Below are 18,532 nucleotides of genomic sequence, written 5' to 3'. Positions count from 1 at the left end.
GTGCTGCGTGTTGTTCGTTGGTGATTACTGGTGAAGGTGCTGCGTGTTGTTCGGTGGTGGTTACTGGTGTGGGTGCTGTGTGTTGTTCGGTGGTGGTTACTGGTGAGCGTGCTGCATGTTGTTCAGTGCTGATTACTGGTGAGGGTGCTGTGTGTTGTTCGGTGGTGGTTACTGGTGAGGGTGCTGCGTGTTGTTCGGTGGTGATTACTGGTGTGGGTGCTGCCTGTTGTTCAGTGGTGATTACTGGTGAGGACGCTGCGTGTTGTTCAGTGGTGATTACTGGTGTGGGTGATGCGTGTTGTTCGGTGGTGATTACTGTTCTGGGTGCTGCGTGTTGTTCAGTGGTGATTACTGGTGTGGGTGCTGCGTGTTGTTCGGTGGTGATTACTGGTGTGGGTGCTCTGGTGAGAGTGGTTACTGGTGGTGGTTACTGGTGAGGGTGCTGCGTGTTGTTCAGTGGTGATTACTGGTGTGGGTGCTGCGTGTTGTTCGGTGGTGGTTACTGGTGTGGGTGCTGCTTGTTGTTGAGTGGTGATTACTGGTGTGGGTGCTGCGTGTTGTTCGGTGGTGATTACTGGTGTGGGTGCTGCGTGTTGTTCAGTGGTGGTTACTGGTCAGGGTACTCTGGTGTGAGTGGTTACTGGTGGTGGTTACTGGTTAGGGTGCTGCATGTTGTTCGGTGGTGGTTACTGGTAAGGGTGCTGTGTGTTGTTTGGTGGTGATTACTGGTGAGGGTGCTGTGTGTTGTTCGGTGGTGGTTACTGGTGAGGGTGCTGCGTGTTGTTCAGTGGTGATTACTGGTGTGGGTGCTGCTTGTTGTTCGGTGGTGGTTACTGGTGAGGGTGCTGCGTGTTGTTCGGTGGTGATTACTGGTGAGGGTGCTCTGGTGAGGGTGGCTACTGGTGGTGGTTACTGGTGTGGGTGCTGCGTGTTGTTCAGTGTTGGTTACTGGTGAGGGTGCTGCGTGTTGTTCAGTGGTGGTTACTGGTGAGGGTGGTTACTGGTGCTGGTTACTGGTGAGGGTGCTTCGTGTTGTTCAGTGGTGGTTACTGGTGAGGGTACTCTGGTGAGGGTGGTTACTGGTGGTGGTTACTGGTCAGGGTGCTGCGTGTTGTTCGGTGGTTGTTACTGGTGAGGGTGGTGCGTGTTGTTCGGTGGTGGTTACTGGTGAGGGTGCTGCGTGTTGTTCAGTGGTAAATACTGGTGTGGGTGCTGTGTGTTATTCGGTGGTGGTTACTGGTGAGGGTGCTGCGTGTTTTTCAGTGGTGATTACTGGTGTGGGTGCTGTGTGTTGTTCGGTGGTGATTACTGGTGAGGGTGCTGCGTGTTGTTCAGTGGTGATTGCTGGTGAGGATGCTGCGTGTTGTTCAGTGGTGATTACTGGTGTGGGTGATGCGTGTTGTTCGGTGGTGATTACTGGTGTGGGTGCTGCGTGTTGTTCAGTGGTGATTACTGGTGTGGGTGCTGCGTGTTGTTCGGTGGTGATTACTGGTGTGGGTGCTGCGTGTTGTTCAGTGGTGGTTACTGATGAGGGTGCTGCGTGTTGTTCAGTGGTGGTTACTGGTGAGGGTGCTCTGGTGAGAGTGGTTACTGGTGGTGGTTACTGGTGAGGGTGCTGCGTGTTGTTCGGTGGTGGTTACTGGTGAGGGTGCTGCGTGTTGTTCAGTGGTGATTACTGGTGAGGGTGCTGCATGTTGTTCAGTGGTGATTACTGGTGTGGGTGATGCGTGTTGTTCGGTGGTGGTTACTGGTGAGGGTGCTGCGTGTTGTTCAGTGATGATTACTGGTGAGGGTGCTGCGTGTTGTTCGGTGGTGATTACTGGTGAGGGTGCTGCGTGTTGTTCGGTGGTGATTACTGGTGAAGGTGCTGCGTGTTGTTCGGTGGTGGTTACTGGTGTGGGTGCTGTGTGTTGTTCGGTGGTGGTTACTGGTGAGCGTGCTGCGTGTTTTTCAGTGCTGATTACTGGTGAGGGTGCTGTGTGTTGTTCGGTGGTGGTTACTGGTGAGGGTGCTGCGTGATGTTCGGTGGTGATTACTGGTGTGGGTGCTGCCTGTTGTTCAGTGGTGATTACTGGTGAGGGTGCTGCTTGTTGTTCAGTGGTGGTTACAGGTGTGGGTGCTGCCTGTTGTTCAGTGGTGGTTACTGGTGAGGGTGCTGCTTGTTGTTCAGTGGTGGTTACAGGTTAGGGTGCTGCGTGTTGGTCAGTGGTGGTTACTGGTGAGGGTGGTTACTGGTGGTGGTTACTGGTGAGGGTGCTCCTTGTTGTTCAGTGGTGGTTACTGGTGAGGGTGCTCTGGTGAGGGTGGTTACTGGTGGTGGTTACTGGTCAGGGTGCTGCGTGTTGTTCGGTGGTGGTTACTGGTGAGGGTGCTGCGTGTTGTTCAGTGGTGGTTACTGGTGAGGGTGCTCTGGTGAGAGTGGTTGCTGGTGGTGGTTACTGGTGAGGGTGCTGCGTGTTGTTCGGTGGTGGTTACTTGTGAGGGTGCTGCGTGTTGTTCAGTGGTGATTACTGGTGAGGGTGCTGCGTGTTGTTCAGTGGTGATTACTGGTGAGGGTGCTGCGTGTTGTTCAGTGGTGATTACTGGTGTGGGTGCTCCGTGTTGTTTGGTGGTGGTTACTGGTGTGGGTGCTGCTTGTTGTTCAGTGGTGATTACTGGTGTGGGTGCTGCGTGTTGTTCGGTGGTGATTACTGGTGTGGGTGCTGCGTGTTGTTCAGTGGTGGTTACTGGTGAGGGTACTCTGGTGTGAATGGTTACTGGTGGTGGTTACTGGTCAGGGTGCTGCATGTTGTTCGGTGGTGGTTACTGGTAAGGGTGCTGTGTGTTGTTTGGTGGTGATTACTGGTGAGGGTGCTGTGTGTTGTTGGGTGGTGGTTACTGGTGAGGGTGCTGCGTGTTGTTCAGTGGTGATTACTGGTGTGGGTGCTGTGTGTTGTTCGGTGGTGGTTACTGGTGAGGGTGCTGCGTGTTGTTCGGTGGTGATTACTGGTGAGGGTGCTGCGTGTTGTTCGGTGGTGGTTACTGGTGTGGGTGCTGCATGTTGTTTGGTGGTGGTTACTGGTGAGGGTGCTGCGTGTTGTTCAGTGCTGATTACTGGTGAGGGTGCTGTGTGTTGTTCGGTGGAGATTACTGGTGTGGGTGCTGCGTGTTGTTTGGTGGTGATTACTGGTGTGGGTGCTGCCTGTTGTTCAGTGGTGGTTACTGGTGAGGGTGCTGCGTGTTGTTCAGTGCTGATTACTGGTGAGGGTGCTGTGTGTTGTTCGGTGGTGGTTACTGGTGTGGGTGCTGCATGTTGTTTGGTGGTGGTTACTGGTGAGGGTGCTGCGTGTTGTTCAGTGCTGATTACTGGTGAGGGTGCTGTGTGTTGTTCGGTGGTGGTTACTGGTGAGGGTGCTGCGTGTTGTTCAGTGGTGATTACTGGTGAGGGTGCTGCGTGTTGTTCAGTGGAGATTACTGGTGTGGGTGCTGCGTGTTGTTTGGTGGTGATTACTGGTGTGGGTGCTGCCTGTTGTTCAGTGGTGGTTACTGGTGAGGGTGCTGCGTGTTGTTCAGTGGTGGTTACAGGTGAGGGTGCTCTGGTGAGGGTGGCTACTGGTGGTGGTTACTGGTGTGGGTGCTGCGTGTTGTTCAGTGTTGGTTACTGGTGAGGGTGCTGCGTGTTGTTCAGTGGTGGTTACTGGTGAGGGTGGTTACTGGTGTGGGTGCTGCGTGTTGTTCGGTGGTGATTACTGGTGTGGGTGCTGCGTGTTGTTCAGTGGTGGTTACTGATGAGGGTGCTGCGTGTTGTTCAGTGGTGGTTACTGGTGAGGGTGCTGCGTGTTGTTCAGTGATGATTACTGGTGAGGGTGCTGCGTGTTGTTCGGTGGTGATTACTGGTGAGGGTGCCGCGTGTTGTTCGGTGGTGATTACTGGTATGGTGATGTGTTAGCCAGCGAACGTAGTCGAGGCTAATTGCACTTTCTCAAAACTCAACAGCTCTAGAAAACGTATGAGGAAGTTTATTCCGGGTGTTTAAAAGTCGTATTCCACGGCTATGGTGTGAGAGTATTTTGGCTTTAAGCCAAATGAGCGAGGAGAACATCAGAGCGAATTAGACGGTATGTTTACAAGGTTTCACAACAGTGGAAACAAAAGCTGGCAATACTACTAACCTGAGATCTTATTTAAAGCACAACCTTCCAGCCCAATTCATCCAGCTGAATATTGAATTTCAATATTGTTTCCCCAGAGAGATCCTGCCTTAAGCCCCACATGGTAAACATGCTGTATTCTTGCTCAGAATTTGTCTGACAGTTACATTGTAATGTAAGCTAGGAAAATGCTGAGCTAGCTGTGTCTCTTTGATCATATGGACTAAGCTAATGTGTGTTTTACAGCATATATATATATATGATCAGAAAAAGGAATCTGCAAGTGCCAATGTGTTGAGAGTTTTTATTCTATTTGTTGTTACTTCATTTTTTTAGTTAGAGTCTTTTTAATATTTAGTGCAGTTTTTCAGAACCCAGGGTGGGTGTACTTTATTTGTTTTGGTTATTTAGGATATTACAATATTTTTATATTGGGAGCCCAATGTCTGCTCTTAATAATATAGTTATTGGGAGCCCAATGTCTGCTCTTAATAAAATTATGTAATAGTATTATGCTAGTATATTATTAGAGTGGCACATTGTCTTAAAGCACCTTTGAGCCCAGAAGCAGGAGTGGTGCTTTAAAATGACAATATTATCTTTTATCGCAATCATTTCTGAGACAATATATCGTCCTGAAAATTGTATCGTGACAGGCCTATATTTAACAATAAGTTAAAACAGTGTAAAAAAACAGTTTATCCCATATATGCTTGCTTTCTGACATGCTGTTGCTCGTGCAACATTATCAGAGTGTGGCTGATGACAGATCTGAAAAAAAAGCCTAAATAAAGACAGAGAGCTAGAAGGTAACAGACACGGAGGCACCCTGAAACACTGGCATCCACCCCCCCACATGCAGTGGGTGAACAACAGCACCATCATCACAATTTACTGCTGGATCTGCAGCCTTAGGGAAAAAAATAATTACCAAAAGTTAAACTAAACAATTAGGTTTTTAGTCTAGGCTTTTGGGAACTTAATTCCAGAGTTTAGAGAGCCCTGAAACACTGGCATCCACCCCCCCACATGCAGTGGGTGAACAACAGCACCATCATCACAATTTACTGCTGGATCTGCAGCCTTAGGGAAAAAAATAATTACCAAAAGTTAAACTAAACAATTAGGTTTTTAGTCTAGGCTTTTGGGAACTTAATTCCAGAGTTTAGAGAGCTCTTCCTCCTGCTGAACTCCTGTGAATTTTGGGAACTACAACAAAACCAGCTGTTATCTTTGTAATCATGATGTTCATGTAAGGAGATGAGGTCTTGCATTTACTCAGGAGCCAGCCTGTCTAGGGCTATTTACATTATACCTTAAACCTTTGCACAGTACTGTACATGAAATTGTCAGTGACTGAATACTTTTAATTTTAGAGCCCAATTTTATTGGCATGGAGCACATAGCAGAAGGAGAGCAGAGCCCAGAAGGGGATGATGACAAGATTTACCTGTTCTTCAGTGAAACAGCTGTGGAGTATGACTCTTACAGCAAGCTGGAGGTGTCTCGGGTGGCACGAGTCTGTAAAGTAAGCTAATCTTCAAGAATAAAGTTCTTCTATTCAGAGCACAGATAGAAAAGTATATCAATAGGTCTGTAGTCCTGTTGTCTGCTGGCATGAACCAGCTTTTGTGAGTTGGTGTAATCTTGCTTTATTGCTTTTTGATCTTCCTTTTTTTAACCCTTCCGGTATCCATCTCTCAGAGCGATATGGGTGGACAGAGGACACTACAGAGGAAATGGACATCGTTTGTAAAGGCTCGTCTAGACTGTCCTGTCGATGACTCCAGCCTTCCCTTCCTCATACAGGACGTGTTTCGCTTCTGCCCAGGGGACTGGAAAACATGTGTCTTCTATGCTGTCTTCACCCCTCAGGCGTGAGTGTGAGGCGTGAACCACATCCTGTGGCCACATTTGTACATAAGAAACACTGAGGAATTGGAACAGAGACAACAGTTAAAATATTTATGAGCTCTGCAACTTCATTATCCACACTAATAGCTGCCCAGGTCAGGAAACCCTAAACTAAACAGAACTTTGATTGGCAGGTACACTTCCCAGTCCTCTGCTGTGTGTGCGTACAGTATAGCTGACATCAGGCAGGTTATCTCTGAGGGTAAGTTCAAGACTCCAGTCCCTGTGGAGACATCGTTTGTGAAGTGGGTGATGTACAGCGGTGATGTGCCCTTCCCTCGTCCAGGAGCGGTGAGTTTTACTGTGGTTCAGGTTCAGGATTCCAGCCGGGTAATAATTGGTGTGGGTTAGATATTCACATTTTGAGAGCTATTGATTCATGCTGTTGTTATTGTGATCCTAGTGTATTAATAATGAAGCTCGGGATAAGGGCTTTTCCCAGTCTCTGGATCTTCCTGATAAGACCCTCCAGTTTATCAGAGACCGGCCTCTCATGGACCAGGCAGTGCAGCCCATCTCTGAACACCCTCTGCTGATTAAACAAGGAGCTGCATTCACTAGAATTGTAGTGGCCAGTACTGTAGCACTAGATGGAAGCACCTATCAAGTCATGTTCATTGGCACAGGTAAGTATTATTTTCAGGATTTGTGTTTGTGACACAGACATGCCGTTCAGTTGAAGCCAATTTAATAGAGAGCCGCCACAAATTACCCCACACATCAGCTATACACGCTATATATAATGTGTGTCCCTGTAAGTTGAGTATCACCACTAAATTCCACAGTCAAATTGATTTGCTCTGAATGTGCTTTTAGAGCCTTAGGATGTAGACCATATGTTTGATAGTGTTTAGTGTAAAGGGCCCTGATCAACATTCGAGATTTCTACCTCCTGTCTATAGAAAATAAATAATTGGGATGTTAGATAATTGCCATTAGGAAATACACCATGTTTACATTTATTATTTATATATTATAGCTTAGTTTCTTATCAAATCAAGTTTTTTTATACAAGAGATTTTACAACTGTTGTTGTCGCAAAGCAGCTTTACAGAAATATCATAGCAGGACAGAGAATCAGACAAAACATTGACCCAAACCCCCCAGAGAGCAATGAAGCTAAGCAAAAACTCCCTCAGAGCAGGTGGAGAAAGAAAGCCCACATAGGGAGTATTTGCAGAATTTGCAGTGCTGCTAGGACTGGGCTAATTTTCTAGTTTTAGTAAGGACTCTGGGTGCAGCAGTTTATGTATGCTTCTGATAAAACAACATGAGAGCAGCGCATTATAATTCAAGGATAAATCATTTCTTAGCCTGGCAATGTTACAGAGGTGTAGTATGCTACTGTTCTAGTAACATTAGATATGTGTTTATCGAATTCTGAATCTATGATAATGCCAAGATTATTAGCCGCTGAACCAGGTGTGACAGAGAGATATAAAATTAAGTTTTTATTTTATTTTATAAAATTAAGTAATTTATTTCTGTGCCTAATTTTATAACCCAGAAATAAATAAATAAATTACCTAATTTATAAATAATTGGAAAAGGAATTCACGTCCTCGATATTGTTTAGTTTCAGTTTGTTGTCAGGTTTAGTTCATATAAAGAGTCTGCATAGAAATTAAAATTAAAGTCACATTTTCTAATGTCTTTGCCCAGTGGGAGCATGTTTAATGCAAATACGTGTATAAAGTCTTGTGTGTATGTCAGAGGTGGTTTGTATTCTCAGAGAATGGTTCAGTGCTGAAGGTGGTGAACTACAATGGACACACAGTCATAATAGAGGAGGTGCAGATGTTTCAGCCCACAGAGCCTGTGAAGACCCTGCGCCTCTCCAACAGCACGGTAAGCTTAACACTCAGCACAGCACATCTGGGTTCATGTTAATTGGATTACCTCTTAAAACTTAAACTGCAGGCTCGTATTGGGGTGGCCTTTTTTGGTCTTATGTGTCAAATATATGTAAATTATAGGAAAATATGTCAAAAACTTTGATATTTTTCAGAAAGTGCTTTTTAAATAAATATTAGGCTGGCTTGATACCTTCCTTGTTTGGTCCAGACCTTCAGACGAACAAACATTTCTGTTAATTCAATCAAGGTCAAAACCATGCAAGCACAATATTTAAACTAAGCTCCAAACCAACATATGACTTTTATGTTGAGGTGCAAAAATACAACTGCCTAGAATTCTTTACAGATTTCTTTACAGAAGCAGAAGAATATCTACTGAGATTCCCTGTGGCAGGTTCTGTATGTGGGTGGTTGATATTACGTGGGCTAATGTGTCAAATATATGTAAATCATAGAAAAATATGTCAAAAAACTTTGATTATATTGTTCAGAAAGTGCATTTTTATATAAACTTAAAGAGCATTCATGGTGTAGTGGATTAAAGTGACGTTTTCATCGTTGGGACACACACTACCCCACTTTACACATTATTTGGTGAAGTGGTCTAAAGGAATTTACTCACTCACAAACATCACAAACCCCATCCAGGATGCGCTAAAAAGCCTTGGAGTAATCTTTTTCCAAACAGCCCTAAATTTCAAATGACATTATCTGACTTACATCTCTCCGGTCTCTCCCAGGAGTGCAATTTGACAAACACAAATTCAGACAGATGGTCATAAACTTTGAACTTATGATCTATAAGTTAACATCTGCGACTGTTTCCCAACTGTGGTGGACCAACAGTGCCATCACCAGGACGAAGACGGGGCTGCGAATAAAGGAAGTTTTTAGAAATTAACATTTCGGAACGCAACAGGAAACCAGGTGTTACTGAAATTTAAGGGTTTATGCTTGTGAAGCACTGAGAAATAAGATTAATTTAGTTAAAGGAAATGTTCTAGGCTTTGGATTCCATTGTCAGCTTGTAAGCTGAAATTCTTTGGTGTAAACTGATCTCTCTCACACCCGTCATAAATTCCAATCGACAGACTAAGGGCCACCCAGCCTTATATAAACACTTTCTGCAGAGGGAAGAGAATTTCTCACAGAAGAATAAATTGAAATATACCTTGACTGAATTTAAAAAAGGTGTTTTACAGAATATTTACTAAATAATATGCCACTTCCGGTGTATGGGTTTAGAAGCTGTCCTGATTAAATTTTCCTACACAGTCAAGTCTGAATCAACAAGGTTTAACTAGCATTTGATAATTTAGCTTTAATTGGTTATCAGTGGTTGAACCCTGTTTGTATCATCTTTTCAATGGTTTAATTGAGTTTAAATAATAACATGACTCTTAATTTCTTTTTGAGAAGATATCATTCATTGGTCCATACTTCAGAATTATCTGGAATGTTATAAACCATTTGTAGGTAAAACATATAACTTACATTTATTTTTGATTGAATTGTGATATTGTTTGTTTGAATTTATCCTAATGAATTGTTACGTTGAATATTGTACTTTGATCCACTGTTTAATTGAGTTTTCTTTTGGTTTGTTTTATTTTAAAATAAGAACTCTGTCACTAGCCAAGTCATGGTGAAACATTTGGGGTGTTTTATGGCTTTTTGTTAAAGAGAACATCTTCCCAGCCAAGGTTTGAAAATTGCTGTAAAAACACAGACACAAGGGGCCCTATTTTAACGATCTATAGCGCACTAGTTTATTGATTATTGCACAGCTGGATTTAGGGGCGTGTCCTCTGTCTTTGGTATCTTGGGGGCGCGAAAAATACGCCTTGCGCAGCTCCAACGGCGCAAAGGGCGTGTTTTAATTCTCTTAATTATTCATAGGTGTGTTTTGGGCGTAACGTGAAATAAACCAATCAGTGTGTCTTTATCCATCCACTTTAAGAGTCTTCTGTTTATTCCTATTTTAAGAGCGCATAAACTGACTGCGGTCATGTTGTTCAAATAAGGGAAGCAGCTGAAATAAGGGAAGTGTAATGTTATTTTATTCTTTATTCTGTTTATTGTTTATGTAAAAACTGGGTTTGCAACATTCTCATTTACAATGCCACTGAGCATTTACAGTTTAAAAGGGATTAAAAATATTTTTAAAAAATTAGAAATAAAAACTGACATTTACTATAGACAATTAAAATATATACGTAAAAAAGGAAAAATAGGACATTTTTAAAAGATCACAAAAATTGATACATAAAAAATAAAGAATTTAAATCTTATGAAGAAAAAAATAATAGTAGTGAATATAAAGTAAAATGATAATGATAAAAAATTATAAAATTATAAAAAACATGGGAACCACGGGAAACAATATATAAATGTATGTATGTATATATATATATGAATGCATGAATTAAAAATTAATAATATTATATTTAAACTTATTAAAAAACTAATTTAAAACAATCACAGATAGTGCGCAGAATAATAAAAGTTTCAGTTTCAGTTAGTTTCAGTTTTATCATTGAATCAGCTCATCAAAACCTCAACCTGTCCTTTATATTTGACAATATTAGATTAACTTTACAGGTCCTTACTCATCTTAATTTATTTAACTAAACTGAGTTTATATTATTTGTAGCCTCTCGCTGAATTCAGCTCCACGCTGCAAAAGAGAGAGAGAGAGAGGCGCAGCATATTTTGCTTGATTTCTTTTGATTAATTATACGTAAATATAGTGAGTTTATACCATGAATTAGTACACTTGATACGATCTTATTTATTAAAAGACTTTTTTAAGAAAACAGAGGTAATCCCACGCTGCCAAACCCGCTACGCGCGCCTGCAGTCTTTTTTGAGTGCTGGACCAGATTTTCTTTAATGAATTAATATATTTAATATTTTAATAAATTTGCCCTGGTGATAAGAAACGATAGCTTTATATTTCTGTTTTAGTTTTAAGTTGTATATAATTAACGGACAGCCCCAGATGCCAGGGTGACAATGTGCTTTATTCAGATACATAAAAAAAATAATAATAAAAGTGAATTTTTAGTTAAATAATAGCGAAGTGAAATAAAAAAAAATCATGTTTAGTCGATTTGTCCATTATGTTTATTTTTTATTTCTAATAAAGTGAGAATACGCATCTGTTACAATTCTCAAACAGCAGAATGCATGAAATTAAGTCATTAAGTCTGTGAATTTAACATAAATATAAGTCCTTATAACTGTCATGCAGATTTTTAAATATATTTTATTTTAAAGTTAATTGCTGAAGGCTCTGGGTAATTTTTTTTTTACTGTGGTAAAGAAGTGATGGTATAGGGTTTTTTGGAGCGCAGGGCGCAGGGTGATGTGATTCAGTTTTTGGTGCGCAACTGACCATTGAATTTTGACGTCCTTTCACAGGATCAATCGCCCAACGCGTTTTTCCACCGCCAACACGCCAGAAATTTACCTGAACACACGTCATTTCTAGACCACCACGCCCATCAGCGTTATTTTATTCCAGAAGTCCATTTCCATTTTTAAGGACGCGTGCGCAAGGCGTAAAAATACACTGTTGACGGGGTGTACGATGGCAACGCGCCACGCTACGCGCCTTGCGCAGGGTGTACGATAGGGCCCATAGGTTGTTCTTCCCCCAAAGGCCACAGAGCCAAACCTTAAGGTCCAAAGCAGGTTTAAGCAGCAGACACACAGATTTAGTTAGTTTTAATAATTTTATTTCATTTTTTTCCCATTTTCTCCCCAATTTAGCACAGCAAATTACCCAACCCACTCACTAGGACTCCCCCTATCACTAGTAATGCCCCAATACACCAGGAGGGGGAAGAGTAACACATGCTTCCACTGATACATGTGAAGTCAGCCACTACTTCTTTTCGAGCTCCAGCACATCAGCTCACAGATACCCTGTGCTGCAGACATCACCCTTTAGTGATGTGGGGAGAGAGCACCATCTACCCATCTATTGTCCTTAACTCTTTTCCTTGTATAGATTCATTTTTTTTTTTTTTTTTGGCCCAACCACCACCCCCCCTCTTCGGAGGACAATTAATACTTTATTTTTATTTATTTGTTTTATTTATTATTATTATTATTATTATTATTTTTTTTTTTTTTTTTTTTTTTTTTTTTATATATATATATATATATATATATATTTTGTGTGGATATAGTTGTGGGAGTTCAGGGTTGGAAGGATCGGAGTGTGAGGTACAGGAGGGGGGTACAAGAAGAAGAAAAAGAAAATAAAAAAAAATAAAAAATAAACAAAAAACAAAAAAAAAATAATAATAATAAAATAAAATAAACATAAAATAAACAAACATACATATATACACATACTCACATATCTAACTATACATATGCTTATACATATACACACATACATAAATATACATACATATTAATACATACACATAAATACATACACACACACGCACAGTTACTTCTATTCTATTGTTTTTTGCAAAAATGTCATGTGTTACGGATTATGTCATGAAATGCCTACCACAATGGAGGCAAGAAACCGCCACCATGCCCCTGCGATCCAGAGGCAGATAGGGAAGAACCCAGTGGACCCAGACCATCCACAGCCCATTAGGAGCCCAGAAGACCCGCGGCCACACATCCCGATGGTAACCATGTGCACACCCCAGATGAGGACGGGGGAGACTCCAGACGAAGCCCCAATGGCAAAGAGCAAGAGTCCAGAGAGCCAAAGGAAGCGAGCAGCCCACCCCCCCGGCAGGCCAGCACCCCCTGCACGAGCCGAGCATGCGGCCCCCGAGATCCCAAGCACCCGGGAACAGCCCGACACCCGGCAGGCCCCCCCCCACGCCAAGGGGGCCCAAGCCACCCTCAGGCCACGGCCACCAAGGGGGCGGGCCAGAGACCACATTGGGGCATCCGGCCATGCACCCATGGACCCACGGACGCCCACCCCCCCAGGAACGGCAGTGGCGATCGGCGGAGAGCAGCGTGGAGCGGTAGGGAGGGCAAAAACCCGCCCTACGCAACCATGTCCCACAGGTGTCCATGCTCAGTCAGCCCCAAACCCAGGACCAACTGTTTTCGCACACATGCACATTCACACACCCGTCACACACACATCCGTCACACATACACCCGTCGCACACGTGCACATTCACTCACAGACCAGTCACACACACCAGTCACGCACACCAGTCACACACACAGAACATACATAAACACCTAATGCGGGCATGCGGGCACCAGTACCGAGCCAGCGGCAACCTAGGGAAGCAGCCAGCCCGGCCCCGAACAACCACCCGACCCACACCCCAGGCAGGGTGCACGAAACCAGGGTGTGAGAAGACCTGACCCCCCTCCTCCCCCCACCCAGCATGTTGCAGTGATATGAATGTGTATAATGAGAAGAATGAATGAAAGCTACAGTGCTATTAAAATTGGAGGGACAGCTGTAATATGAGAACTGAATAACAGCACCCAACCACACTGCCCCCCCAAAGGCCCTCAATGTCTAAAATTCGAAAATAAAAATGAGGAGCAGGGAGCACCTGCCCCCCAAAACCCTATGTGTAATATGATGTGTGTAAGCTGTATGATGAGTTTGTATGTGTAATGCGATGTTAGACTGAGTAGGAGTCGGGGAAGGGCCAGGAAAGGACCGAGGGGCAGAGGACTACCCCCCGGAGGAAGAGAGCCAACTACTGCTGGCTCACTAGGCACCCAGTTCCATACACCCAACCGCAGTACAGGGAAGGCAAGTCCAGGGTGTAGAGCGGCTACGGCCCCAGGACACCGCCGCTCTGCAAGACAGCGCCCCCATCCCCACACTGCAATACAACATAAATACACATCCCCACTCACATACAGACAACAGATATTACACACACGCACACACACACACAGACACATTTACACTAAACATCCCACTCTTTCTCATACACACACAGTGGTCCTGAGCCCAGGACCAACCGGTCTTAAGTGGGAGACTGCCGCTTCCCCACCTGAGCGCCCCTACCTCCCCACAGGGAGGGCACCCAGAATCCCGGAATGCCAACCAGACACCCCAACACGGACCAAACCACCACCCCCCACGAAGGCGCGCCCAAGAGAGGCATAGACCCTCCCCAGCGCAGGGAGGGACCCAAACAGGCTACAGACGCCCACGGGCACCAGGGCCCCGGACTCCGCACCCCGACCGCCACAGGGGAACCCAGCCAACCGGACAGGGCCAGCACCCACCACCATGGGCCCCCCAGACCACAAGAGCATACATCCAGGCCCCCCCCCCCACCAACAACCAGGGCCCGCACACACCGTCCCCAGTCCAAGAGCCATCAGACACCCGAATCCCCCGATCCCCCCCCCCAGCCACCTGCCGGACGCACCAGGAGACACGACTACAGCCGCCCACCCCCATCATGTGATGGAGCTGATCAGTGGGAACCAGAGAGATTCAAATGTAGCCAATTGGTTTTTTGAGGTTGCAGACATTCTTTCCAGACTAATGTGGTCTAAAAGTAAATTTCTATAGTGATTTATGCATAAATCATTTTTTGATTTCCACTTCATGAGGATAGTTTTCTTAGCGATGCATAAGACAGTGAGAACTATGTGCAATATATTTGTTTCCATGTTTAGTTCACTTACATCACCTAAAATGCATAGTTTGGGTGAAGCTGGGATATTGCAATTAAACCAGGTAGATAAGTCTTCACATATCATCTGCCAGAATCTCTGAACAGGCATGCAAAACCATATAGCATGTATATAATTCTCAATATGATTACCCGAACAGTTAGTGAATATATTTGTTTCTCTAAGGCCCATTTGGAACATTCTATGCCCTGTATAATGTGTTCTATGGAGAATTTTGTATTGTATGAGTTGTAAATTTGGACTTTTCGTCATTTTGAAATTGTTTAAACATATCTGTGTCCAAAAGTTCTTATCTGGGTTCATGGAGAGATTCATTTTTAGTTATTTGGCGAAAAGGAGGATCTTTGTAGGTACTAAAATATCTTAATTGTCTTCATATTTTGATCGTTTTGATCTCATTATACTTAGTTCCTAATTCATTAATTAATTAATTTACTAACTGGTGCCCAATTAAAAATATTTCAACATCTCAATTAGCACCAGGTATTAAACTGCTAAGCCTCCTACAATGGGATTAACTCTTTTTTTGGATATATATATATTATAACTAGTAGATACGTTTTTTTAATATTTCATCCCTTTAACACATTTTGATAGTATATTATTCACACATTTTGCATCCAAACAGCAACTCAATTTACTTCCCTACTATCCCATTTTCAAGCTGAATGCATGTTAAGAATTTAGGGACTCAAATATTTAGTTTGAAGTAGATTTCAGTAGATGATGAAAGATAGCGAGTACAGAAAGGAAAAACAGTAAGAGATTCAATGCAGATTCTGTAAGGTTCTGTAAGGAGGTCCTGAAGAAAAGACGTAAGGATTCAAGGATTCAAGGAGATTTTATTGTCATTTGCATCATATGTGGTACATGAGGTGGAACGACATTGTGTTCTCACGATCCAGTTTACACCCAAAGAGCTGTTATTAAAATAGATATATAGATAAAAAAAGAGTACAATAAAAATAGAATATACAAAATAGATAGATAAATACCCCAAAAGAATAAAAAAATAAATAGAGTAGAAAGGTTTCAGCAACATGAAGTCCAGAGTGCAAGTGTGCTATAGCAGCATGTTATGGAATTTGAGCAGAGGAGATAAAGTGTCTCAGTGCAACTAAAGTGACCATGTTTGTAAACAGTCATTTGTCCTTGGTGTCAGTGCAGTGTGTACTTAAGTGGAGTTTAAGAGTCTTCCGGAATTAAGCTGTTTCTGAGTTTGGTTGTTTTGCACTTAATGCTCCTCAGCCTCCGGCCTGAGGGGAGTGGGACAAAAAGTGCGTGTGCTGGGTGGGTGGGATCCTTCCTGATGCAGGTGGCCCTTTTCCTGCATCTGGAGGTGTAGATGTCCGTGGTGCAGGGGAGGCTGACTCCAACAATCTTCTGTTTAGCCTTCACCACCCTCTGCAGAGCTTTCCTGTCTGCAGCGGAGCAGCTTCCATGCCATACGTTGATGCTGGAGCACATGACGCTCTCCACACATCTGTAGAAGGAGGTGAGGACTGCGCTCCTGAGTCCAGCTCGTCTCAGCCTTCTAAGGAAGTAGAGTGTGGTGTATCCTCTTGATGGATGATTCTTGAAGAAATGAGACTTAACACACTGTCTTCTATTTTATCAATCAGGTTAAGTTTATTATAATAGATTTTCAGAAGTTACAGTGGAGAGAGTGGAGTTTCCTGATTCTTGGGTGTCCGAAGATTCTCTCTGTAACTTTCTTTGTGTTCAAGGGTTTTTATACGTTAAGACCAACGCATATCACATCTCTTTACCATAAAAGGACATGTATGTTTTCAGGTGTGAGTCCAACAGTTTAAAGTAAAACAGATGTGGGGTGTTTTCGGCCCTTGGCCCACATTCCAACGAACCCCAGGACCCCTCACTCCCAGGCAAACTCAATGCTCCTCTCAAACTCAATGACCCAATATTCTACTGTATGGAATACAGTGCTTTACCATTTTAATACACCACAAGAGCCACTGATGTGCCTTACTGACCAGAGTGGAAGTGTTGTTGCTCCAGGTGAGGTTGCTGCTCAGATGCACACCCAAGTACCTGTAGCTGTCAACCACTTCCACCGCAGATCCTCCAATGTGCAGGGGGAGGTGGGCATGCTGGCCCCTTCTGAAGTCCACAATAATCTCCTTCGTCTTCTTTACATTGATGCAGAGGTTGTTTTCTCTTCACCAATCCTTCAGGTGTTCCACCTCCTGCCTGTAGCTGGACTCATCTCTGTTCATGATGCATCCAACCACCGCCGTGTTGTCCGCAAACTTCGCAATATGACAGCCTGGATGGAGAGGTGAGCAGTCATATGTGAGCAGTGTGAACAGGAGGGGGCTCAACACACAGCCCTGAGGGGAGCCAGTGTTGAGGATTATGGAGGGGGATGTTGGTCAGGAAGTCTAGGACCCAGTTGAGCTCAGTCCCAGTGAGGAGAGTTTAGTTATCAGGGTCTGAGGAATCATTGTGTTGAAAGCAGATGTGAAGTCCACAAAGAGCATCCGAACATAGGAATCTATCTGCTCCAGGTGGGTGAGGGCAGTGTGGACTACGGAGGAAATGGCATCCTCTGTGGATCGGTTCTTCCTGTATGCGTACTGGTGTGGATCCACATTGACGTTGATGGTGGCTTTGATGTGGGTCTGAACCAGTCTTTCAAAGCACTTTGTGACTATCGGAGTGAGGGCTACTGGCCGGTAGTCATTCAGACCTGTCACTGTGGAGCTCTTGGGCAATGGGATGATGGTGGCGGTCTTCAGGCAAGTGGGGACAGCTGCCTGGATGAGGGATGCGTTGAAAATGTCGGCCAGGACGTCCGAGAGCTGGTCTGCGCAGTCTCTTAGCACCCGTTCGGGGATGTTGTCCGGGCCGGCAGCTTTCTGGGGTTAATCCACCTCAGCCGGTGTCACGCTGAGGGGCTCCTCTCCTGGTGAGTGTGGCAGTCTGGTGCTTGGATCACTGGTGTCAGGGTTCTCAAAGCGGGCGTATAACTTGTTGAGAGCCTCAGGTAGGGATGGGTTTTTGGAGCTTTGTGCAACGTTAGATTTGTAATCCGTGATGCACTTGATGCCCCTCCACATGCTCTGTGGATCCTGGGAGGAAAAGTGTCCCTGGATTTTCTGAGCATATGCAGCTTTTGCCCTCTTAACTCCAACAGTAAGCTCTCTTCTAGCCCTCCTGAGTTCATCTGAGTCTCCAGATCTGAAGGCAGCATCCCTGGCTTTCAGCAGAGAACGCACCTCTGCGTTCAGCCAGGGCTTCTGGTTCGGGTAGCAAGTCACAGTCTTGGCGGAAGTGACATCCTCCACACACAGCAGATGTGTATTTCTCCAGATCCAGCCTTCCCTCACACTCAGCAGCCTCCCTGAAGACCTGCCAGTCTGTGCAGTCGAAGCAGTCCTGCAGCACAGCGTCGCCGTCCCTGGGCCACACAGTGATGGTCTTCTGTGTGGGTTTGGAGCGTCGCAGCGGGGGGTGGTATGCGGGGACCAGCATGATGGAGATGTGGTCTGATAGCCCGAGGTGGGGGCGGGGGAAGGCTCTGTAAGCGTCTTTCACAGTGGAGTGAACGCGGTCCAGCATGTTATTACCTCGCGTTGGGATGTTCACGTGTTGGTAAAACCTCGGCAGCGTGTTCTTCAGTTCTACGTGGTTAAAATCCCCCGCTACCACGTAGAACGCGTCCGGATGCTTGTTCTGAAGCGAGCTGATGTTGTCATTCAGCGCGTTGTTAGCATTAGCATCCGGTGCTATGTAAACAGCAATCACAAACACCGCCGAAAACTCACAAGGCAGATAGTGAGGGCGACACTTCACAGTCAGCTGTTCTGTCGCCTCGGAGCAGTGGCTGTTTACCAACACGCAGTTTGTGCACCAACCTTTGTTTATGTAGACGCACAAGCCGCCCCCCCCCCCCCGGGCTTTCCTGGATAGCTGGCTGCGGTCCGCTCGGAAGCTGGAAGG

At 44.7% G+C, this 18,532-nt stretch overlaps 1 protein-coding gene across 2 annotated transcripts in view; it reads left to right on the top strand.

Annotated features, from left to right (window-relative positions):
• Window positions 1-18,532, top strand: part of sema4e (semaphorin 4e) — a 124,351-nt gene that overhangs the window by 67,289 nt on the left and 38,530 nt on the right. For both annotated transcript variants that reach the window (XM_022663652.2, XM_022663653.2), the window contains 5 exons: window positions 5,507-5,658; window positions 5,835-6,007; window positions 6,179-6,335; window positions 6,448-6,670; window positions 7,777-7,892. In XM_022663652.2, coding sequence (XP_022519373.2) covers window positions 5,507-5,658; window positions 5,835-6,007; window positions 6,179-6,335; window positions 6,448-6,670; window positions 7,777-7,892 — 821 coding nt within the window. The remainder of the gene's footprint in view (window positions 1-5,506; window positions 5,659-5,834; window positions 6,008-6,178; window positions 6,336-6,447; window positions 6,671-7,776; window positions 7,893-18,532) is intronic.

Source organism: Astyanax mexicanus, chromosome 4 (genome assembly GCF_023375975.1).
Source record: "Astyanax mexicanus isolate ESR-SI-001 chromosome 4, AstMex3_surface, whole genome shotgun sequence".
Classification (NCBI taxonomy): domain Eukaryota; kingdom Metazoa; phylum Chordata; class Actinopteri; order Characiformes; family Acestrorhamphidae; genus Astyanax; species Astyanax mexicanus.
This window is presented reverse-complemented; position numbering and strand designations above follow the sequence as displayed.